This window comes from Alternaria atra, assembly GCF_907166805.1.
Source record: "Alternaria atra isolate CS162 genome assembly, contig: 32, whole genome shotgun sequence".
Lineage (NCBI taxonomy): Eukaryota > Fungi > Ascomycota > Dothideomycetes > Pleosporales > Pleosporaceae > Alternaria > Alternaria atra.
The window spans coordinates 177,642-201,957 of record NW_025091331.1 but is presented as its reverse complement, the minus strand read 5'-3'; the positions used below and the strand labels follow the sequence as shown (position 1 = coordinate 201,957).

The 24,316-nt window shown below is 51.7% G+C and overlaps 5 protein-coding genes across 5 annotated transcripts; 3 read left to right on the top strand and 2 right to left on the bottom strand.

Moving 5' to 3' along the window:
• Positions 1 to 512: 512 nt before the first annotated feature.
• Positions 513 to 2,583, top strand: ALTATR162_LOCUS9824 (uncharacterized protein; the record flags this gene model as incomplete). Its single annotated transcript, XM_043317460.1, has 7 exons — positions 513 to 517; positions 570 to 593; positions 645 to 673; positions 729 to 1,589; positions 1,640 to 2,128; positions 2,179 to 2,282; positions 2,332 to 2,583. The coding sequence occupies 7 exons, from the start codon at positions 513 to 515 to the stop codon at positions 2,581 to 2,583; spliced, it is 1,764 nt and encodes a 587-aa protein (XP_043173395.1).
• A 1,005-nt stretch (positions 2,584 to 3,588) lies between these two features.
• Positions 3,589 to 4,200, top strand: ALTATR162_LOCUS9823 (uncharacterized protein; the record flags this gene model as incomplete). The annotated part of the gene is made up of 1 exon (XM_043317459.1): positions 3,589 to 4,200. One exon carries the CDS (start codon positions 3,589 to 3,591, stop codon positions 4,198 to 4,200), a length of 612 nt encoding a protein of 203 aa, XP_043173394.1.
• A 1,270-nt stretch (positions 4,201 to 5,470) lies between these two features.
• ALTATR162_LOCUS9822 (uncharacterized protein) lies at positions 5,471 to 7,784 on the top strand (the record flags this gene model as incomplete). Its single annotated transcript, XM_043317458.1, has 6 exons — positions 5,471 to 5,479; positions 5,535 to 5,641; positions 5,738 to 6,401; positions 6,465 to 6,592; positions 6,655 to 7,108; positions 7,383 to 7,784. 6 exons carry the CDS (start codon positions 5,471 to 5,473, stop codon positions 7,782 to 7,784), a joined length of 1,764 nt encoding a protein of 587 aa, XP_043173393.1.
• Positions 7,785 to 10,261: 2,477 nt separating this feature from the next.
• On the bottom strand, positions 10,262 to 11,385 carry ALTATR162_LOCUS9821 (uncharacterized protein; the record flags this gene model as incomplete). The annotated part of the gene is made up of 3 exons (XM_043317457.1): positions 10,262 to 10,801; positions 10,874 to 11,194; positions 11,251 to 11,385. 3 exons carry the CDS (start codon positions 11,383 to 11,385, stop codon positions 10,262 to 10,264), a joined length of 996 nt encoding a protein of 331 aa, XP_043173392.1.
• A 1,093-nt stretch (positions 11,386 to 12,478) lies between these two features.
• Positions 12,479 to 23,359, bottom strand: ALTATR162_LOCUS9820 (uncharacterized protein; the record flags this gene model as incomplete). The annotated part of the gene is made up of 5 exons (XM_043317456.1): positions 12,479 to 13,127; positions 13,180 to 13,632; positions 13,696 to 14,015; positions 14,074 to 14,486; positions 22,603 to 23,359. The coding sequence occupies 5 exons, from the start codon at positions 23,357 to 23,359 to the stop codon at positions 12,479 to 12,481; spliced, it is 2,592 nt and encodes an 863-aa protein (XP_043173391.1).
• Positions 23,360 to 24,316: the final 957 nt, after the last annotated feature.

The window sequence follows — 24,316 nt, the reverse complement described above, 5'->3', positions numbered from 1 at the left end:
GCGTTAGGGTGCTGTTGAGGCGCAAGCTGCACCGCCAGCTCCACCCAAAACAACACGAACACGATTAATAACAGCACCAAAAAAAATTCTGAATAGTACAAACGTTTCGCAAGCATGTATATAGTACAACACCAAGTTATCGCAATATTATCACGATTTGCAGTGGCTCTACAGCTTCATATTTGACTCCATGTACATGTTGGTGGGGGTGGCTCAACAAACGCGTCGGTCAGCATGTGGCTGTCAGCGTACCCAGGGCTATCAGTCAGACTGAGCAACCGGCACGACACGCGCCGTCACTTTGGCTTCATATGAAACCTGTTCATCATCTTCGAGGCGACGATTCCGTGTCAAATTGACCAGTCCTGCCATCGCCACAAGGTAGTGGCAAAACATTTACGAACTTGACAAGCACAAGAGGTGCAATTTAAGAGCGTGAGAAGGCCACCATCCAGGCATCGATAGCGCGACAGGCACACTTCGATTCGAACATTTGATTCGAATTGCTACAAATGGGGTAAATTCCGGTACCCGGGTTACACGCAAAACATTTTGCTAACCTTGTACAGTAAATTCCGCTCCAGGAGCGGCTGGTAAGTGGACCCTATATGGTTGTGGCGACGAAGTTCACTAACATGTGCAAGCCTTACATGTCGAGCGCGCCGCGTCAAATGTATGCCTGTTGTTCAGAGTTTTCCTCGTTCCTTCGATACTGATTCTGTGGGCAGGCGACGAGACCCGTCCACTATGCAAAGCCTGCGGCAAGAAGAACCGCCCTTGCCAGTGGAAAGAGCCATATACTAAGTTCAAAGATTACCGGCCTGACGAACCCACGTCAAGTAGATCCGCTGCCGGCGGCACCGACAACGAAACCGACACCAAGGAGGACATGATGGATGTTGACGGTGTTGATGGTGTCGCTGGCATCGATAAAAGGAATGAGGCGGTTCGTGCGAACAGTTCCAGCGAGAAAGGCTTCAGCCGGAACACTTCACCGAAAAGTCGGAAAAACTGTCGGATCGATGGGGCATCGGAAGACCAGTCTACCAGCGTCTCCTCGCCGTCGATCCAGTTGTCGCCAGACTCACCATACTTTGTTCCCCAATCCAAGGGCACAGCGGGTGGCGTGTCGGTGGCGAGTTTGCTGCAGTCGCACAACCCGGAAGACATGCCAGAGAGCTCCGTGCCGGTGCATACTCGCCAGGCCTTGCAGCAGACGAGTTCGCACTCGCATAACTGTAGGGATGTTTCAAAGGGTACGAGAAATTACTCGTCACAGTCTGTTCCTCTGACGCACGAAGAGGCCTTGCTGGTGCACCACTACACAGAACATCTCGGTCGCTGGCTTGATTGCACTGACGCCACTCGTCAATTCACACTGGTGGTACGGAAGAATCAAAAATGCCCAGTGCTTTGCTACGCCGTCATTTCCTTTGCTGCTCACCACTGTAGAAAGGAGGCGACAGCGGATGCAGCTTATCAGCGCTGTGTTGCCTTGCTCATCGAGCAACTAAGCGAAGACACTGCTAGCCACGACGAGACTCTTCTGTGCGCCGTTGTCGTACTGCGCTTCTATGAGCAACTGAACAGTGAGTACCGATGTGTTCGTTGTGCAACTACTTCCTGATATTGCCCCTAGCCTTGTCCAGCACTGGTTCAGATGATGAACAGCATCTCGCAGGCTACTCGGCCATCATTCGATCCTCTCGGGGAAACCGCTATGTAGATCCATCAGCACCCACCTTCCGCGAAGCCGTCTTCTGGGTCTACGTACGCCATTGCCTCTACAATGCTACTATCAACCAGCAGCCGCCTGATATTGACTTCTCGTTGCAACTGCACCCGACCCCGGGCGAGATGCGAGATGCGCACCCATTGGCTCGATTAAGGTTAGAGACAGCTTGGGCCAATCAAATGACATGGAATCTTGCATGCGTCGTGAACTTCTGCTTCGATGGTAGGGAACCCCAAAACGAGAAAGCTCACAAGATGCGACGCTGGCAGGAGCTGTGGGACCTTGTTCAGACGTGGATGCATGAAAGACCGGACACCTTTAATGCGGTTTTCGAAGGTTTAGCTAGCGGCCAAGGCTCCTTCCCCAGGATTCTGTTTACGGCCGACTGGCATAGTAAGTCCCGTATCCTTACCTCTTCCCTTAGATGCTTATAGACCTATCAGCTGTATCGTTTGGGTATTACCACTTTGCGCATATTATGCTGCTACGTTATAAACCAGGCCCGAAGTTTGCGATTCGCAATGTCGAGAACCTTTCTGATACAGATGTAAGGATTCAAGCCATTGGAAAGCACCGCTAGGTACTTATCACAATAGCATCAAATCCTATCGCACGCACGCGCCATTTGCGGGGCGAGCAACAGCTCACCGGAGACTGTGCCATTGGCGATTACCGTCTGCCATACCATCTTCATCTGGGGACCGCTCGTATGCAATTCTGGAGAGAGGGACCAAGTGGTACAGATCCTGAGCAATTTCGAAAAACATCACGTCTGGCCAACAACATGGATCATCAACGCACTGAAAGCTGAATGGGGCATCCCTACTTCCTCAAACTCTCCAACATAGTGCTATGGGAGTGGAAATTCTACTCGGCATCAATCCTTTACTCAAGGAATAAATGAACTGAGCAGTTGCTCGTACTAAACGACGCCTTTTGCAGCTAGCGGCTTGATAGTGTCAACTAGAAAACGACAGCTGTAGAAAGTGTTGAAGACTATGCGAAACGCTCAGCGCGGCACGAACGGGGTGTCTCAACATCGTTTGGCAACCCTTACAACTTCCAGGGAGAGTACCGTCGTGTTTGATACCACACATATAGTATATTGAGCGCATGGAGAACATAGGCATGATTATAGTGTGGAAATCGGTAGTTAGACGTAAGAAGTGGAATGCTAACGCAAATTGAGCACCATAGTCGACTTCGAACATCCTTCCATATCGCCTTGTTCAGCAGCCTTGATATTACACCCAGCTGTCTTTTGTTATCCTGAGAGATTAAAGATGCTGGTTGTGTCTTCGCATGTCATCAGTCCAGAAATAGTGCATCAATATAATCCACTCCTTGAGTGCCCCAAAATCCTTCGTGTGCTTGCCATAAGCACGTGGTAAAAATGCTATGACTACAGCCGCTGCAGAAAGACTGGAGGCCTTCTTTGGGAGAAGGACGTTCTGGCGTGCAAACTTAATCAGTAATGCTTGCCTCACTGCATATGTTCGAGACATCAGGATTTTCAATGCCCAGGGTTTTCGGTCAATCGGGCATAACGTGGCCTGGGCTGTACGGAATTAGCTGTGAACGGCGGCTGTAGAGGTGATCAATTCGTCAGCCAGGCAGGGCGAAAGTCCCATTTGTTGAAGGCTCTTCCGAATCTACAGCATCAATCGTATCGTTCGCGATCGCTCGAAGTATCTGATTGAACATGGTGACATGTTAGAAGCTCGTAGTTCATCTGAGCATAGCCTGCCACCAAGAGCCTTATCATAGCACTAACCAACGACCTTTCAGTGTCGCTCTAGATATATCTACACCCTCGCAGCAATGCGCTAGCGTACACCGCCTGCAGCAAGAATATGGGCATTTTCTACGACGAGAAAGCGATCGACTTCCTGACCAACGAAGGGTACAGTGTCACGCTCATCGGCAAGGACGTGGAGCCGCTCATGAATAAGGTCGTGAACCCGAAGTCAAAGCTGTGCAGGTACAGTGACGAGCTCACGCTCGTCTACGGCATCACGAAGCCGATCGCCGGGTGGCTCAACGACGCGGCCGGGATCAGGCAGGTGGACGAGAGCTTCTTCATGCCCTTGCTCGCCGACAACCACAAGGACTTGTACAAGATCTCGGGTCCGCACAGCCCCATGTACGCATCTCAGTACTCGAACATCACCTTGATCTCGTGCGCTCCTGATAACCAGTTCGCGGTCAACGCCATGCACTTGCCCACGTTAGCGGGGATGAGGTCTGACTTAATCGAGAAGGTAGTCAATGTCACGGTCCCCTCCTACTCCGGGCTGCCGTACATGAACATGCACAAGTACCCGATCAAGATCGACCAGGCGGACATAGGCAGAATTTCGGATCCGTCAACGCACCTGCGCTCCAACACGATAAAGTGCAAGGTCAAGCTCCCGACGGCGAACCCGGGCGTGTTCAGGTTGCGGACCGTGCGCATCTCCCTATAGTCGCACCTGGGAACTGTTCCGCTAGTTTTTGAAGTACAGTATTATCACTCATTTTTGCGCTCATAAACCTCAAGTCATTTTATCGAAGAGTCTCTTCATTCGCTAGTGTTCCGTCGATCTGTACATGCCACGTTGCAGCCGTGTCTATCCAACAAAACCTCAAAAGACAAGTTCAACATGTTCTATGATACTGAGTGCGAGACATGCGATCGTGAGTTTGGTAACCAGCAGGCTGCCATACAGCACATGAATGCACTAACCCACTGGGCCCAACGTTACGAATGCGATACTGTACTTGGTCTGCGCATCTACGTTTTCGGGAACAGTCTCCAGCGACTTGATATCCAATCAGCCCAACAGCACCACACCCAGACATCATCCTTGTGGTCTCGGTCCACAGACCAGCAGGATCATTGCCGTTCTCCCGATCGCTGCTCAAAAAGGCTCCGCGGCTCTCAGCCGGAGTGGAAGACATTTACTTCTAACGAATTAAGCCGCAGGGCGGCAATGCGGACAGCGAGAGTCTGATGCTTATGTTCATGTCGCTAGAATGCGGTCGCGGACCATCCAAGTCCGATGAGAGATGCTATCGCTTCTTATGGCTCGAACGGCGTATGAAGATTGTCATAGAGCCGTCCCACGACCTCTGGATCTTAGACCCTAGCGCAGGCAGACTTGCGAGCTCCCGTGTCCGTGCATGTGCCGTCCGCCACCTAAGCCTCCGTCCCACATAATGTGACGTAGACTTGTGGGGCCTTGCCTTCCTGTGTGCTGTATTTGCCTAGTACAGTATCTGAATTCACCATGACTTTCTTAACTTCTACGCAGACCTTAGCTCGTAACCAAACGCTATTGACACGATCAAGTTGGTTGCAGAGGGTTACGTAGTGAGTAAGCGTGCTCTGGTGCATCAATGGTTGAAGCGAAACAAAATTATGACAACTCACGATAAGGAGGGTTTAGAAACAGGGAAATTGCCGGACTCGGTTGCGGGGACGGGCGCGCGGAGGATGGAGACTGGGCCGTTTCCGCGGCTCGCATAGCCCCTATCGACCCGGCCAGCACGCTACGCGGACGTAGCTAACCTAGACGTTCTCGCAAGAACCCGTCTGCCGTCCCGACAAAGCTAAGAAGCACTCCAACAACATTCTTCATCTCGCCGATCGATCTCTCTGATTCCGCTGCCTGAGACAGAAATCTTCGTCCGTTGACATGTGCGATTTTGGCCAGGACTCGGCTGATCTCTTGCGATGCTTCACCATGCTAGGTCATGGGATTGGTAAGCCACCCGCCCCATCCAGGCTGGCCCTGTGACGCTAAGTAGTTGAGTCTAGTATGCACCTCCACGCTTGGGCTTTTGCATCGTCCAGGTTAACCTAATGGGAATGAGCGTTCATTGGAGCACAATAGCAAAAGGAACCTCCAAGATATTTCCCCGAACGTAGGCGCAACATGTTCGTTGTACTAATAGGAACCAGCGGATCCGCGCGGCGACTGCATTCCTCATCACGTAGATGACGAGACGTTCCCACACTAGCTTGCTACTCCCCATGGCTTCCAATCCTACCGCAACTCTCCGGTCAAGCGAGCCTGCGACAGGTACGTATCGTCGGTACACTCCCACAAGCCACATCACTCACTCTGTCGTTCGTAGCTGTCACCGAAGGAAGATTAAGTGCTTTGGCGAAGGCACGGGTCCTTGCAAGAACTGCGTTTCTGCTGGTCTTGCATGTACATACAATGCAATCCCACAGAAGAAAGGTCCTAAGGGTAGCCGCGCCAAAGTCCTATCCGAACTTCGCGAAGCCCAGCTTGCTGCCGGATCCCCAATCAATCACGACTTCGATGGACGGTCAATCTCTTCCACGTTTGCTCGCACTCAAGGCCTGTTGCCTTTCGCCCTCGTTGAGAGCTGCATAGAACATTTCTTCACGCATGTCTCCCCTTCAGAGCCCGTCTTACATCGGCAAAGGGCGCAGGAAGTAGCCGTTGGTATGGAGCGCTCTACAGAGGCATATTGTATGATCGTCGCACTATGCGCCTACGTCATAATCCAAGCTAACCATAAACCGCCGGTCAACGTGCTGCCGCGTCAAGAAATGGCTCACATGTCAAACGTTGGCATCGGCCAAGTGTTACTGGAAGAGTCGGTTCGCGTCCGACAGGGCTATGACTATCGCGAGAACCCCACCCACATGAGTGTGCTTACTTCGTGTTTTTATAGTGGCTGCTATTTCGGATTAGCACGCGAGAACACAGCATAGACGTATCTTCGGGATGCCACAACGCAGGCGCAGTTGCTAGGTATGCATGACGAGGAAACTTACAAGCATGACCCTCTGGATACATCACGGAAACGAGTTCTGTACCGGCTTCTCTTCATAGCTGAAAGGTATGTCTATGGATATCCTCGACATAACACATTTCCTGAAGGCTCTCGCTAACTTCCTGTAGGACTTACGCTTTGCACAAACACCGTCCAATCTCCTTGCATCAGATCACACATTCGCCTTGGCTAAACGAGGTGCCTTCCGATCGGCCCATCGCCTCTGGACTCAAACTCATGATTAACATGTTCAAGATCATTGACGACACTTTCATCCACCTCTGGAATCAAGCGCACAACACGCATGCAAGCGCTGCATGGATCACACAGGTGCAAACCCAGCTCTCAGAAGCCGTCCCATCACATTTCGAGTGCACTGAAGCGCAGGAAGTACAGATTCGCATAACTCAGCAATGGCTGCGGTTACAGGCATGGCAGCTGAGTGTCTGCCACGGCCTAGTGAGCAGTGTCTCCGACGACAATCCGCTTACGTTCAAATATCCAATCGAGATAGCCCAAGACCTTCTTACTATCTCTCATCAGTTTTCCCAGCAAGTCTTGGAAGCACACGGCGCAGGATTGGTGAGTAGATTTGGTTTTTCCTACGCATCATTAATTCTCAACTTTAGAGTTCGTTCCCTGTCGAGCCATCACTCGATGCAACAATCTCTATCATATTTCAATCTTACTAGCGCCCACTAGGCAACGTCTATCTCTGACGTCCGCGCCCTGACTAGCCGAGTTGCCCTATGTAACCAATCCTACACATGTAACCCTGCGCACGTAACCCCGCACATGCAACCTTGCGGCGTCTTACCACATCTGTCATGTCGAACATTAGCTAACAGCGCTACAGATTGAGAAGTTGTTCGACATTGCTTGTTGTCTTATTGATGTAGTCGCTTGCATATCTTTCTCGCCGAAGGCATTCGCGTTGAGTCCTCACGATTGTGTGTCCCGCTTCTTGACCTTTATATCGATGATCCGTGGAGGAAAGTCTCGGTATCTTCCTCTTCTTCAGGCCAAACTCTCCGAAGTCCTGCCCAATTTTCGGCTTCCCCGATCATTAGACCTTCCCGAGACGGTCCTCGCCTCTACACTCGGTCTTAATGCCACTTACTCGAGGACGGTCTCCTCCAATGTCGCCGACGACTTCTCCGCAAATCCCGCTGCAAATTGCCCTCTTATGTTCTCGAATGACCTGATCCGTCGGATCTCCGTCCAAACTGGTGCCCAACTCCCTTTCAACACGATCTAGTAATTCATGATCTCTGCATCTACCATACATGTCGGCGATCTGTCCTTGTACGACTCTTCACACAGCGCGACGCATTCTTCTAGCTCTGCTCCCAGAAGCAATCCCACGACACCCCATCCTTTGAGGCTCCCATGCCACAGCCACGGTCGCAGATCGTGGAACATTCGACCATGCAATTCCCCACCTCGCATGATCATATGCAGAGTCACCATCTAGGCGTGAATGCCATAGCATTCGATACAAGGTTTTCTGTCTAGAACTATCCTATTAATTCTACGATGTTGTCGCACGGTTAGGTGCGGGTAATGTAGACGTAGAAAGTCAGAAGAAAGTGCATGTGTTGTGTTGTTTGTCGCATCCTAGCTCAGCTTATAAGTAGGTCATCGCACGGCATGATTAGTAATAAAGTTCATGTTCACGACAGCACTTGGCCTGCAACATGCATCTACACATTAAGGTCAGGTGCAAGCGAATTTTGGTGGGGGATCAGAACGGGGCCGCGGAAGAGGAGCGAGATCCATAACTGGCACCGGAAATGGGCCCCACAGCGGGAATCGGAACAGGATCCACGGATGTTGTGCATGACCAAATATGGATCCCGCTTTGGTTCTCACAATGGGTCCCGTACCGATCCCTCTCCAAAGATCAGATACCGGTATGGCACCAAGCGGCAAGAGCGTCCACCCCGAACTATTCTCTTCGCCATGCGAAGAGGAATTGCTCCACCTTGGTAGTCCATTCTAATGAGAGAAAGGTAGAAATAATGTAAGTTGGATAGACGGATTGGAAAGAACGATGAAAGGATGGGACGTTGCCAGTGTTTCTAGCTCTGTTGCTACTATCGCTAACTATAGCATTCTAAAGGTCACGAGTTTCCAATAATCCTCGACATATTGGTAGCAGTCTCGCCCCATACAATCCCATAATCTAGACCTCTCTACTGGGCAGTGACCTTCTTTCGATTAGCACGTCGACAGCCTGCCGCGAGAGCTGGCAGACTAGTGGGCGCAACATCAGCTTAGCATCCTGCTTCTGCACACCGTTAAAACCTAGTCACATTCTAGTCCAATGCGATGACGAGGCGAACTTCACGCATAGTAAGAGTTTGTTAAGTGAAAACAAACGAAAGTCTTTATTTCTCCATATATAACTCACGAACGACTTATGGCACCCTCCTTTCCCAGCCAAATTCATAGAATATACCCATGACATATTCAATGAAACTTGAAGCCACCCCACTCACAGAGCACGCGTATGACCATGGGAATCCGGGCAACCAAGACGAAAGCAGAACAAACAACAACAGCAATGTCTGTAGGATGCATTTTGAGTATGAGAAGGAAAGATTGACCATACCAGCCTCTAGTTGTGAGTGCGAGCGCTTGTTTAACGAGCTAGGTGATCTCCTCGAACCTCGTCGCCGCAAGATTGGAGCGCAGCTGCTTGCAGCACTTCAACTAGTACGATCGTGGGCGCGGCGATGCTTCACGATACCAGAGGAGGCAGCCGCAGCGTATACCGACGAAGAAATGGCGAGCAAATACAGAATGGACGATTGGGACGAGCCGCTGCAGTAGACACAGCAAACATATGTCCTTTTAGGCAACCTAATCTACCAATCCTTAATCCCTCAATCAATCCCCAATCAACCCGCTCTAAACCCTCCCCTCAAGCAAGCCAATCAATCCTAAGCCTCGCGTCGACCAAGCCAAGCCAAACCAGAGGCTACGGATTGGCACGAATTGATTGTTGACAACTGTGTCTACGGGAACTGCTCGTCTTGAGATGGGAAAAGCTAGACGCTCGTGTTAGCTTCCCCCTCACGGGCTCGAGTAGTATCTAGTGTTCTCCGTCCTTTGTGAAAAGTTGACCTCTACTATTCTTGCCAACATCAAGTTCTTACGTTGACGTCGTTGTACGTATGGGATAGTATAACAATAAATGGATCATTTGTTAGGTATGAAGCGAAGCCTCAAGGCTCCTACAGGAGATACTCTAGAAAAGAGATCTATCGCGAGGCCTACAAGTAGTGGAGAGCCTCATCACTCCCTCTACACGATATTGATAGCTGCATATATCAATTAAAGCCTGTTGGTATCACCAACAAAGAGCATTGCGATAACAGTCATTGTGCGAGGCTCTACAACCTCAAGTTGTAGGGCTGTTTAGGTGTTCGGATCGGGCGTTTCGGGGTGATCCTCAGTACCGAGGCTGACGGCCGTTTGGGCCACCCACCGAAATCGATCACCAACTTTTACGACCAATAACTCCACCATCATGAGCCCGATTGAGGCTGCGATCGCGGCAATCGAGTCGCTTGAACCAGGAGAACAATCCAGCTATCGCAAAATTGCAATCCAGTACTGTTACAGCCGAACGTCTCTCGCAGTCAGACACCGATCCGATCGGGTGACGAGAAGACCGGCGTTTTGGTTCCTTGTCGTCGCCATCGTCGTCGCCATCGTCGTCGTCGAGCACTATAGGGTTGTCTGTTTAGTTAGCCAGCGTACGTCTTGTAACACCAACGCTGACACACCTTTAGAACCAGGCGATCTGCCGCTCAGAGGCTCGACGCTCCTCTCCTTATCTTCCACAGCCTCCTTCGACGGGCCACAGGGTGAGCCAGCACCCTCTACCGCCTCTTCATTACGTGCTGCCCGCTCTTCCTGTACGCCGCACACAGGCTGCTTGTCGCTACTGCCGTCGTCCAGGATGATGGCATCGGTGGTGATTGCGCACTCTCGACCCGCGCCTTCAGCCATCACTTCTCTGTCTCTAAGCTTCTGCCGCTGATTTAAGAACTCCTGGTTCAGACGGTGCTCACTTTGACTCGTTTGCTCGCTGGTCGCGACTTCAGCTGCCATGGGCCATCCTGGCTGCTGTTCTTCGTCATAGCTTGGGGAAGCGTCTCGCCCTTGACTCGATCCAGGATGCTCTCTTGTGACACTCTCCGCGCTTTCCGTCACGTCTTTGAACCGCGCAGCAGGGCCATCTGGAGGTGTTTCGATGTGCTGCTGCTAGAGCAGCAAGCTTTGGCAGAGCATAGGGTCTGAGACGATGCGAGCACATCAAGCAGCATCGTCCTCTACGCCTGGCGACAGGAAAGCTTCAGCACCCTCATCCGATATGGCCGACTCGGGCTGAAGAACTACCTCGCCGTCACCTCCGTGCTCAGTGTTGGACCTGAGAGCGCCTTCGCCGACCAACACGCTCGACGAGACATTACAGCCTGTCGTGCAGAGCTCGTGCCGGTGCGTTTCGTGTCTCGTGTCACAATCTTCGTTACCTGTGTCCATCCGCTCCGCTGACGCGTGGCTCAGCCCGATGGTGTCGGTGCATTTCTGTGGATTCATCCCTCCTGGTAGCTGGTTGCTGAAGATGTCAAGCTCAGCCCAAAACGAATCTTCTGCCTGCCCGCATCCATAAGGTCTTGAAAGAGCTGGAACGAAGGCATGAATTCACTCACCGATTCTCCGCTCAACGTTTCTGCACTCCACAAACGATCGCAGAAGAAGAGACCGTTGCTATTGGCGCCAGCCGATCGAGACGGCTGAACAAGCTCGGCTGTGTGCCAGAAGAAGGAGACAGCAGAGGCAGACATGGCAGCTTGAAAGGGTCGACGGACCGGAGTTTGCCTCGGACAACACAGTCGCTGGGCAGCTGAGGACGGCGAGAAGACGAGCTGGCGCGGAGCATCGTCTCCAGCATGTCAACTGACGTTTCTTCGTCAATGCGTCTTGCCGCACACCCTCGCTCCAGCATGGGCTGCTGTCTGTTGCACGGCGACCGATAGACGGCACAGCCGCGCAGCCATGCTCCCGTCTTTCAAGTCTATCTTCCGAAGCCTTCCCAGGTTGTAGCACATACCGTCCATCCCCGGATCGTGGGGCGCGTTACGGTGGTCGACGCGGTGGATCGACGGTCTCGAAGCAAGGCTCAGCCGTGACACCAGCATGCCAAAGCACGCTTCTCAACGCATCGATGGCCTAGGTCGGCGATCATAACGACCAAGTGACTAGTAGGCATAGGACAAGCAAGTAGCGTCTTTAGAAGAGCGTTAGTCCAGAACAACTTGAATATGCGTACGCCCTGAGCCTCGCTTTGATTATGCTTCCCCGTCTGCATGGCTATTGGCATAGACACTGGCCAAGCGTGGATGGTCATACTGACGAGTCTTGCCGACTTGCGGTGACAGTGAGCCTGGCTAGACCGTCCAGCACCTGCCTCAAGCCGAGCTTGCTGCAACACAGCTGCGGTATCCTCCTGCACGCGATAGGTGTTTCGAAATTATGCCCTTCTCTTCCAGCTGTTCGTATGGCGCTGGTGGGGCACGACAATAAGGCGAAGCCGTATCGATTAGCGACAGGCCAGTCAGGACTTGTTCTCACTGCGTAAGCGGCCTCTTGGAAGACCCAGGGGTTTGATGCGTCCGTAGAAGGTGGAGAGAGTGTGCAAGCGCTGCGGGGAGCTTGTCGTAGGGACGTTTGTTGCTGGGAAGAGCTACTCAGATAGAGTAGCTAATGGCCGCGAATCTTTCGTGTGGATTGCTTCGGCTAGAAGACACGTCCTTACGAATGGCCCGTGCGAGGAGGGACGAGGGGCACTGACTTACTGTAGCTCTCCTTGGAGCCCGTCTAAGGCGCATTGAAAGAGGCATAAGTTAACATTTTCATTCCTCCGTCCCGCCTTCGTGGTCAAAAAACAATGCTTCGCCATGTCCTAGACGCTCTCTCATCTTTGCTCGGTTCCACGGTATCGTTAGGAAGCTTCAAGTCGCCCATAGACGCCAAGAGACGGTGTAATCGCCGCTCAGTTGGATCCGAGGTTATGCCTTCAACATTCACGGGATACTCACCATACACGTGCTCCGCCATAAGCTTCTCCCTCTTTTCCTCATTCTTGATTTGCGCCCAATCTTTGAGAAGTTTGACATCCATGGGATTCATCTTATCTCGCAGAATTCGGAACACGAGTTCGGACAGGTAGAAGTTGCGGCCTTGGTCGCGCAACCCCCTGGCGCACAGGATGAGGGTGGCTCTCGTAGCCTTCATTACAGCTGGGAAGTGTTGCTGTTGTGCTTCGGGGGTGCGCAGACGCTCCAGCGAGTCGAAGCCCAGCTGAACGAGCACCTGCAGCAGAAAGATGTAGTAGTCCTCAAAACCATGCCGATGATAAAACATGTGCAGAAGCGTTTGGAGGCTCGCTTTTGATTCGCTATAGAGCCTAACCGGACTAAAGCCTGAGTATTCCTGGAACGAGCCTCCGCGAGTGAGATGGTTAAATGAGGTCTCTGACTGCAGAAAGGGATGAAACGTCATTGTAACGAGGTTGTGGTACTGCATACTGCGATTACGAGGTTAGTCGGTTGAGTGTCATGTGCGGGTCTGGTCCTTACTGCAGAAGAAGCTGGGTTGGCATGGCAACGTTCTGTGGTTGTAAAGGTCCAGGGAGGTCATGGAACCATTCCATAAGCATAGTGTGATAGCGTCTTGCCTGCTCTAAACCTAGGCTGTTCTGTCCATCGTTTTCCCGAAGCGCTTTTCCCGCTATGTCGTTCATGACTAATCTAAGCTTGATAAGCGCTAGAAATGTCTGTCCTAGATGAGTCGGAACCTGGAGCAGAGGGCTAATTAGAATATGTTCTAAAAGAGATAAAGCAAGTTGTCGATCGTATTTAGACTTGAATGCTCTGGTTGAGCTCATCAGCTTCGCACATACCAAGTGTTTTGCGAGCGGGTATTTGACCCAGATCTCTCCAAAGAAACTCGACGCATTTTGGTAGTCCGGCAGCCCATCCTCGGGTGGATGTCGAGCGAGTGGCGGCTTCATCAGGTAAAAAGAAGAGAACCTAAGCCGTTGTTAGAGCCTACCCGTACATGACATTAATGTAGAGGAACTCGTAAACTCGTACGCTTGTTGGGAAAAAATGCCCCAGGCAGTGATTGTTCTCGAAACGCGCTCCTTTTCGCTGCTATTGGGTGCAGTTGCGGTGAACAAGCCTAGCTTGTCTGCCAAAGCCAAAGCATGAGACCACGTTGCCCACCCCATACTGTCCATCCCGTTCACGAAGTATATCCTGCCAAGGATCGTCGCTGCCTGAGCGGTCGGAAGGCTACATACGGCCCGCTGTTGTTCCAGCTCCCAAAGCCTTTTAGTCTCGGCCATAAAATGATAACTGTAGGTTTTAGGATTCCAAAATTCGGATCGTTGTTCTAGAGTACTCAGTCCGTGCTGTCGCCATTGGTTACCCTTGAAACAAATGAAAAGGCCGACCACTGGGGATACTTACACACGCAGCTGTCAAGATACAGTTGACCAATAGTGGCGAGCAATAATCATTTCGTCCAGCAGTTATGTCGTCCAGGAAATGGTCCTTGTGGAAACAAGGCCACAGCGGATACTCATAAAGGAAGTAGCATTCCAGAAGTCGTGTAAGAAAGACGTCGTCAGAACTAATTGATGTCCATCTGGACGGCTTCAGTGACTCAGGAGAGATACTCATGTCGTATATACGAGCGCCGGAATAGGGAGCGCGATAGACTGCTTCGCGCAGTTGCTCTTCGATCTCTGGGCCCCGGTGTGCCGCCTGTGTCTCGGCGGTCATAGTTTTGTACAACTTTGAGTTCAAGTACGGGTTATCTGTCCCAGAAAATAGCGGCAGCATATCAGCGAGATACGGGGACGTGAACTGGTATGTAGTGTCTGGTACCAGCATCAGTTGTAGGCGGAGGCTGCCATACTCGACGAATCGCAGAACTGCTTGCGTGTCGGCGCCTAGTCGAGTTCGTCGCAATATCTCGTTAGCGACATCAAGGGTTGTGATTGAAGAAGAGCAGATATGTGCTCAAGGAGGTTATCAGACTGGAGGCACATCTGTCCATATTTGCGTTTCGTGACGGACTGATTCGACTGCGGGGCGGTACTGCTGTAATTGCAGGGCGTATGTCGCCTGCGGCACTCTTGACATTGCGGACGTTCGGTCGAGCACTGCCTTGCCCACATCCCCCCCCGTTCCCAAAATAGCTCGACTGTGTGTATACCTTCGTGATGCGCCCGCGACATCCTCAATGCTCCCGCCTATTGTCCCCCAGAGCTATGGCAGGCGGGGGCCCGAGGCCCGCACGTCGGTCTGTTTGAGATACAGGTGTGTTCTTGTCCATAGCAGAGTCATGGCGTGTGCAGCCACTTTGGTACTTATATATGCGGGATGAGGTTCGGGTGTCAATATGACGTTCGGCAGGGAGCGGCGGTGGATGCTCCTTCTGGCCCCTGCTACGCCATTCGCTACGGCCCTGGGCCCCTAGCCCCTATCACAGCGCATACGTCTGCTTCCCACTTTAGTATCTCGAACGAAGGCCCTCCTAACGCCTACACATAGTGCCAAGATGAGAAACACCGCTTTCCAATTCCCTCGAAAACCCTTCCAATAAACCCCGCCTCCCTCCCTAAAACCCAACCCTTTTGGTGCGGACACATGCTTTGCACGCGACGGATGCCCTTTCTTATCTACCCTTGTACCCCGGACACAACAAAAACCCCGCCTGAGGCCCCCGGCCAAAAAAGGACGCGAAACAAAGTAGCCTTTCCCGGATTTGGGGCCTGTTTTTGCCCCCACAGTACGGATTGTCCGAGTGCGTAGCGAGGTGGTGAGCAAGGCAGTAAGTGTTCCGCGGCTCTAACTTTGTAATTGGGTCGGCGCCCCCGGTGTGGGTCCGTACCGTGCATCCCCCAACGATGGTTAAAAAGTCCCCCGACCCCTTTTGGGCCTACTACGAAAATGAGGTTAAAACCGCTGTTATTATCGTGAGATACTTTGGTGGAGTCTTCTATATGCCTATGCAACAAAGTTCCTCTACATAAATTATCTATATAAAGTGGCGGTGCGGCCGCTGCGAGTCGTGTGAGTGCGCGCAGGCGGAGGAGGCGTTGCAGGCTTTGGGCGACTGCGCGCACCTACACTACGACGGGCAGGCTTGTTTTTAACTGCAGAAGCTTTTGAGGTTATAGATTTGCCTCTTTGGGACTGTTTTATAGCTTTTGCAGAGTCGCGAGCCTGTTTAGCAGCGGCTCTGGCAGCCTTCCGCGCATCTATCGCTTGGCGTTCCTTCGCCCTGACCTTCGCACGCTCTTCCTTCTCCCTTGCCCGCTTCTGACGCTTCTCTTCCTCAATCTTCTCCTTTTATAGCTTATTAGCAGCTGCTAAATCCTTCATCTCTGCCTTTCTTAGCTCCTCCCGCTGCTTCTCTTGTTCTGTAACAACCATACGAACGCGCGCTCGCTGGATAGACCTAGGCATACATGGGCAAACCGGTTAACCGGTTACGTTGACCGACCGAAACGACCAATCGAATCAATTTATACAGGGGCAAAATGATCGGTCGTTCTGGTCGGTCTACATTTTCAACTGGTCTGATTGGTTAGACCGGTCAAATCGGTCAGTCGTTTCGGTCGGTGAGCGTAACCGGTTAACCGGTTTGCCCATGTATGGACCTAGGAGACCAGATCATCGCTCCGCCGTGGTACTCCTGGTGCTGTTGCAAGTCTAACTGCCTGCTGGATTGCTTCTGGCGCTTCTGTTTTAGGTATATCTTCTGCTGCAGGCCATCAAGTTCGTTGTGAAGGAGCTCTACCTGAGTTGAGAGGTGGTGGATAGTTTGACCTAGCTTCTGCGCACCTACACTGCGCGGATCCTTCACCTCCGCACGCAGGGTAGTGCAAGCTCTAAGCCAATCTTCTGAAGAATAAGCTGTAGAACCAGAGGATGTCGATCCTAAGTCGTCAGGTGTTGTGTGGCGGAACCTATCAATTATAACGTTGGGGTTTATCGGGCTTATCCCTGTGGCAGTAAAGGATTTTTGTATAAGCTCTTTTGTGAACATGTTCACCCAGGCAGGCCAGAATAGGCTAAAGAAGTCACCTTTCGTCAATGGAGATAGGCCTTGAGACTTCTGGAGGTAGTCGTCGAGCTCGGAGGCGTAGGCAGAAGAGAGAGGCTTGAAGCAGACTACGTCTAGCGGCTGCAGCGTCTGGGTACTGTGTGGGCCTTGGTGCTGCAGCGGGCCCCAACCCCTCTCAATCACGACCGGCCAGGGTTGGCTTCCAGCAAAATATAGATAGCTGTATATATCTATCAAGGCTTATAGAACTCAACACTAGAGAATATCGCGTTGATAGCTTTTGTGCGTGGCTCAATAGCCTCATGTTTGATCATAGTGTTGGTATTCAGGGTGGCTTACCACGCCGGCCACTTCAGAATCATTCTACCAACCCAACCAAAAGACACACTTCTCTAAAACCCTATGATATCTTCCATCATCTGCACGCTCGAAAATCCAGCGCCTCTATGGCAACCACTTTCCTTCATTCACACCAAAAACCGAGCGCCTCTCAGGCAAGGGTATTGCCGGTGCAGGTCGGCCATCCTCTTCTCTGTGATGGTAAACTCTAGTGGCAAAGTTCTCTCGTTGTTGTCAAGTATCACTCGTAAGCACGCTTATGCAGCTTAGCCTATCCTACATGTGCATGAGCTTCATGTTCAATAACACAAAAGCAGCATTAGACTCCTCCCTTTGAGTTCTCTCTTTGTCATCACATTAAGCTTCGAGGGAAGTCTCTGTTTCAGGATGGTAACAGCCAAGGCCTGACAGCTCGTTGACACGCTGACACAATAAAGAAGTCACCTCAAGTGACAAGCCTGACAGAAAAACTCCAACACCGTAATTGCCTCAGGCGCGTACTGAAAAAGAAATATAAAACAGCTCTACAGGTTTCATAACTTGATTACAAAGCCAGCGCATCTACCAACATCTCCGTTATTGAGGGACATCATCTTAGTATGTCCCGGTAAACATAGCTCAAGCAGGTGGCTACTGATTGTTCTCTGGAAGATTCGGGTACCCATCCATGTATCTTCCATAGGATGTCTATTTGGAAAGCATTCGTTATACAGCAGATTAAATTGATCGAAATCCGTTATGAAGGGGGTGCTGAAGGTTGGAAGCATTTCCATGGCCGGGTCTAGCATAAAGCCCTGACCTAGTTGAAATTCCCCAGATGCCTGTACAGGCTGCTCTTTTCCGAAAGTGGTAGTGGACTGGGTAACGACGTTGGAGTTCGGGGGAATGTTGGAAACGGCCTTGCCTGTTCCTCTGCCAAAATATCGGTTTTCAGTTCGGACTTGCGGTTCTCTTTCCCGATGATGTCCCTTAAATTCGTACGCGCGCTTGGGGACGGGGTTCCCGCGACTCATCGACCGGAGCCATCAACCATCGATGCTCTTGGAAAGTTCTTCCCTTTTTTGGGGCGTGCCAGTTTCTGAGGACATCTCAACGGAAAACCCTATCGCCTGCATTATGAGTGTACGATGCCCCCCACGGACTTCCCTGGTAAATAAACATCAAGTCTGGTTGGTCGGGAAAACCTCGTTATTTCTTGGCATGAACCATTTGCCGTGTTCTGTCAAAAAGGGTTTCCGAAGCATCAGTCGGGCTTTGATGCGTCGCTCGAGGCGGCAAAGGCGGGCAGTGATAATCAATCTGGCGCTATGGTAGTGGCGAAGCAACAATTGCTCGCGCTGGGCGCGGTGTTCTTGAATAAAGTCCCTGGGCCAAGTCCTTCAGGTAGCGCTTCGCCATTTTTCGTTTCTCTTTTTGAGATAATCTCTTTTTTAGTCTGTTCCCAGGGACCCATCGATTTTTTGGAAATGTTTCGGGGGGCTTTTGCATGATGACAGCGACTTTTACATTGCCTGTAGGAACGAAACATGCATTCCGGTTTCTGAAACCCTCTGGTCGATATACGTAGAAATGGTTCCAAAAATGCGATATTTTCCCTCTTATGCCTATTGGATTCTTTTCCGGGTAGAACATTGTTGCTGGATTGTTCTCGGGAACACCTGCGGCAAAGGAAACCCTGCATTCATCGTTAGGTACAATGCAAGGTCGACCGATGAGGGCGCATAGTTGACCCCAATGGAGTGTAGGCTCCACCATGTTCGTCCAAGCTCTCTTTATGTTTGGGGAGGGAGAGGATCTCTTGCGAAGAGAGGGCCCAAAAGCAAAGGGCGAAATGGGATGTACCTATCATCATCCCAAACTCTAGAGGGACAACGTTAATACTATAAAAGGCAGGCTATAATCTGGACTTTTCACCTGCTAACATGACCAACTGTCAAGAATATAATGACAGCAGACCGGTAGCCTAATAGCGTTAGAGTGTGCCGACAGACATCCCAGGTACTCGTAACACACCTGAATTATTGGCAGCTAGGAGCATGAAGAAGTGGCAACTTTGTCTAATCCAGAATCAATTGCCCCCGTCATGTAGATGAGGTGATCTCGTTCGTCTGTTCGCCATTCTACCTGTATCAAATGCGCATACTGTGCTCCTATTCTAAAACCAAGTTCAATTCCTTGCCAATGCTCCGGGGCTTGGGAAATTCGTTTCGTTTCCCGGGGTTGATGTACCTTCGAAAAGGTCCTCGAAAAAATTTGGATACAATGGGAAAAAGTCTAATCGTCCCCCTATAGCAGTCAAACAACTTCTCAGTTGTCTCTGGGGATGGAAGTTCGTATGGGTCCACCATGGTGTCCACATCGAGGTCGTCCCATCCAGATAAAAATTGGAATCCCAGACATTCGGATTTGCCTACTTTGGGCGATCCTTTTTGAGTATGCAGGCATCTTCTCGTTGCCCAACCGCCTCCTTGTTGCTGCCTTGTAACTTTAGAGTGACCCATAGGGCCCCTCCCCCCCTCTGAAGTTCTCCCGATTTGAGTTTTTACCCGCAACCACAACTTCAGAAATTTGTCCAACGAAGCCCGGCTCTTGACTCGTTATTTCGAAGCAGATCCTGTCTAAGCTGGGGGGGGTATGGGTTTACTGACCCAGAAATGTCGGCTGCTCCTCCCAACAACGACTCCTCTCGACCGTTTCCCAGGTGATCCCCCGCCTAGTAGACACAAAGCGGAATCGTTATGTCTAAACTTTTCGTGTATAGTACTAGCAACGCTATAGGTTTGAGAACAAATGAATCGAGAAGTTGATCAATTTTTTCTGCCCTCCATTTTCAACATGGCCCCCCAGATCTCTCAGAAGGCAAGGGCTGAATGTTCTGCTCTGTAGCACTGTTCAGGAGTTGGTTAGGCAATCATATAAGTCTGGAAGACGAACTCTTTAACGATCCTTTCGGCCAGTGGATAGATGCAAGGTAAAGTCGTCTAAAAGTTCCGAATACGGCTGCTCGGTACACCTGATCTTGCGCTGGCGACAATAATCCCCCTGCTCTCTCTACCTTGGTTTGATCGGCTTTGGCAGGTTTGGGGTTTTATTTTGGGGGTTTTGGGATTGTCTGTCTTCTCAGCCGGGGATGGCTACTTTCGCCTTTGGGCGGGCCCTCAAATTACACTAGGGCCCGAAAGGATGTTAATTAGTTTCAGGTAGCGTTCTAAAAGGGCTGGTGTTGAAAGGTGCGATGCTGCCGTGTATTTTGTTGGGTCGGTCCATTCATTTATGACGTGAGGGCGGGACGCGGGATGACGAAAGAATCCGGTATTTGGCGGGGATAAGTGGGGCCACAGCGGCTTGATAGGTGTGATAGGCGTTCAGTCACTTTGATAGCCCATCAATGGCCTGCTTCGACACGCTGCCGCTGTTAATCTCGCCCCATGCAGGAAAGAAGATGGACGACCCGCACCGGCCACAGCCTTGCCATGAACTTCCGCACTGGCTAACGTTGCGAAGAGACATAAGGGTCATTCTCGATAACAGAACGGCATGCAGCTTTAGAGAGCATGGTACCATAGTAAGCATACAGTAGCTACCATCAGATCTCTGCTCTGCCCTTACCCAGCGCTTACGAGTGCGACGATCCAAACTCTTCGTCATCCTTAGAGATCCAACTGAAGCACCTTTACCACGCCCCTAATGATTGCAGTGCTTGTGCAAGGAGCCGTTTGTTGTGTAACCGTACGACAGCTGTACCCCTAAGATATGCAGACCTTTCCACCTTTGTGCGTGCGTGCAATAACGGCATTCTTCTAGTGACCCGCACTCCGCTTACTGAAGTGTAGACTCGGACCTTGGTACTCTGTACCATCCGAAACGTCCATGACCGTGAGTGTGCTCATTTCCTTGGTTTTGCTGCTCTGATAGTTTGATTGGGGATCAATGTGGGTGGTATTGCCGTTCGTGGGTGGGTCCGCAGGTTGTTGTGATGGGCTGGAGCCCAGTTGGTGAATCCTCGATGATATCTCGGTCACGTGCGAGAGGTGCACTGTCCACAGAATCCGGGTGCCCTCTTGAGCACCCGGATTCTGTGCAAGCGAGCCCGGCCGAAGGTTGTCCCGAGCCGCCGCCCCCTGAACGACCTTCAGAACCCTAGCTACCTGTAGTTCTCTTCTCCATCGAATACAACTCCAGTATACCTGTGCGATAGCTCCCCGAGCGTAGCCCCTTACAGTTGTTCCGACTTCCGATCGCGCCGCTTTCCTGCACCTCCTGTGCTACTATCCCTCCATGTGTGGCGGAAAACCCTGCGTGGCGGCATGCTGGTCACACTCTCCACCACAACAAAGTCAACCACAGCCGAGAGGCCTAGAGAATCTCGGGATAGGCAGCTTGACTATAGCGCTTTCTCTACGTTACGTATTGTTAGCAACAAACTACTGCGTGGCTAGCAATACCACAATTCGCTGCCGGCATCGACGAAAGCCCCGCCTCGGTCGGCTTCGGTAGTACTGGAGGGTTTGCGCATATATCTCAGAGTCCATAAGGCTATATAAACATGTACAAAGAGTCTATCCCGAGCGAAGCACTATGGTATCTAACGTTATGGCGCTGTGGTGCAGGTTCTATTGCAGGATCAACGACTTAAGGCGCGAGCTGCAGGTCGTATGAAAGTTCCGCAAGCATATTAGCGGTAATCTATTACCGCTGATGTAAGATCATTGTCCTGTCAGCGTAGCTCAAGCAGAGCCGCATAGCTAGCGGCATGACTCGCCTGAACTTGAATGCTTACACAACACCGCACTACTCTATACATGCCTGGCCTTAGCACAAATGCAAATTTTAGTACTGTAGACAGACTTGCTATCAGTCAGTTCGATCTACAGACTGAAAACCTAAATAGGAAATCCCGGACGGAAACTAGCCTTATTAGGTTTTCAGTCTGTAGATTGAACTGACTGATAGCAAGTCTGACTGTAGAGCATATATATGAGTTGCAGCGACAGGAAGTGTCTTGCTGGCAGCATCTATCTCGACGATCGTGGTAGTACCATAGTCACGAACGGACAACCAGCGAGGATGCCCCCTGCAGCTCGCTCGAATGCTAAAAATAGCCCTCTGTCCGTAGATGCTTCTAGAAGAGCGCCGCACTTGTACTGCTTTGAAAATAGCTTGGAATACAGTACAGCGCGGCTACGACTTCAACATCGCGCGAGCCGCCTCCACAGTTGGAAAGGCTGCATTGCAGCGGAACGGAACGAAGCAAGAGGTTGTGGAGGATCAGGTCGTGGAGGATCAGGTCGTGGAGCGCGGTTACGGTAGTTAGAGCAGCGTCGATCAGGGCAGACGCGGGAAGGCATGGCTGCCAGTCCGTTCTATCGATAGCGCGCTGTCCCGCCCGCGCTCTACCTAGCGAAAGGTGTCCGTCGTGCAGTTGTTGTGAACGGTAAAAGCGTGTTCTTCATTATTTTCTTATCGACAAGCATAGAGTGCTATTCTTCTATAGCTATAAACCCTACACCACCTAGTTTCCATCCTGTGCCGCCCTTCACTAGCTTTAGCTGCCTCCCTGAATGTAAAACCCGACATTGTACCAGAGTTGTGGCCCAGCTGAAGGCCAGTGTTTCCGCTGCCTGAAAAGACGATGTGGTGCGACTTCCCAGCGCTTTCCGCAGCCTTCGTAATAGCCTGCTCTAACAACTTGTCCTGAGCGGCGGCAATTTCTCTTAACACATAGATGTCTTGACTTTTTCCAATAGCAGAGACTTCCATGTCGCAGAGGTCACGCTGGGAATGCTGAGTGGCGGGAAAGAGGTTGTCCAAGTCGTTAACCAACTCGGTGATGTCCTCAATCAGTCGTCTAAACTGCTTCTCTTGGTACAATGCCCATCTGGCCTTTTGCCGTACGCCGGACCGGTTCTGGCGCTCGATGGCTAGCTGGCGCATTTTCTCGTGGAGCTTCGCCATTGCCGGATCCAGGTCGGTTTGCGGATCGTATACTGCAAGGCTGCTGTCCTGAGGCTCTGTCCGGCCCCTGTATCTGTTCGACACGCCTTCAGCTTCCGCAAATAGTTCTACGATCTGGCCCAGCAAGGCTTCGGCGTGCTTGACGTTTGCCTCGGACCCAAAATGCCCTTGAAGCGATACCGCGTCTCGGACATCATTGTCCAGACTTAGAGACTTGCCCCACCGCGACAAGCGGAGTCTTGCGTTGTCTAGTCTAAGCTGACTTATCTGGAAGTCTTTTCCAAATGTGCGGCCGAGCTGGACGAACTCGAAGCACTCGACTGTGTTGTTGAAGAGGCCAGCAACGGCAACGACACCAACAACAAGACCGGCTGCCTCGGCCATGTCGTTCGTTGGAAACAGAGCGAGCTGGGAACGTCGGATTGTGGAAGATGGGAAGCGAATATCCGTATGCGTAGACGCTCACCGAGGTACGAGCGCAAGGTCAGTATTTGACGTTGGAGGCAGCAGCCCCAGAGCATGAGAGACAAACGCAGCGCTATACTGTACTATACATAGAATGTGCGGGCAGCTCAGCTGAAGCGCCTGCCCAGCCTCGACAGCCCAGTCGTGACGGCTAAGCCTCGCGCGCCAGAGCAGCTGCCGGTTTGCATAAGACTCTCCCTCCTACATAAACCAGATCGCCAATGTGTACGATGGCCTTACCTAGCACCAACATCACGTTCGCAGGTGACAGCAACCAGGGGCTGCAGATAGGGCACAACTCTGGCGCTATCCACCTTGCTGCACCCGGCAAGTGCCCGCCCGCTTCCGCTCTGACCAGCGCTGCGCTAACTGTGCTTTGTCTCTGCAGAACGTCCGGAGACCCCACCAAAGCCCTCGAGCTTCGTGCCCTTCCGCCGCGACCCCGACTTTGTCGACCGTGGAACGCTGCTCGACCAGATCCGCGAACGATGCTCTGCGCCAGCATCTCGCGTCGCGCTGGTGGGCCTCGGCGGGATGGGGTAAGTGCGGCGGAAGGGGCTTAGGTCGGCGCTCCCATCTAACGCAGGCACAGGAAGTCGCAGCTGGCCATCGAGCACTGCTACCGCACCGCTGAGCAGTCGCCGGACACGTGGGTGTTGTGGGCGCACGCCAGCAACACGGCGCGACTCGAGCAGAGCTTCTGGGAGATTGCCGACCAAGTCAAGGTTCGCGGGCGGAAAGACCCGCAAGCGGATGTGTTCAAGCTGGTGCACGACTGGCTGCACGACGAGCAGAACGGGCGATGGCTGTTAGTGCTGGACAACGCGGACGATGCTGCTGTTCTCTCAATTACAGACGGCAGTGCTCTCCAACAGC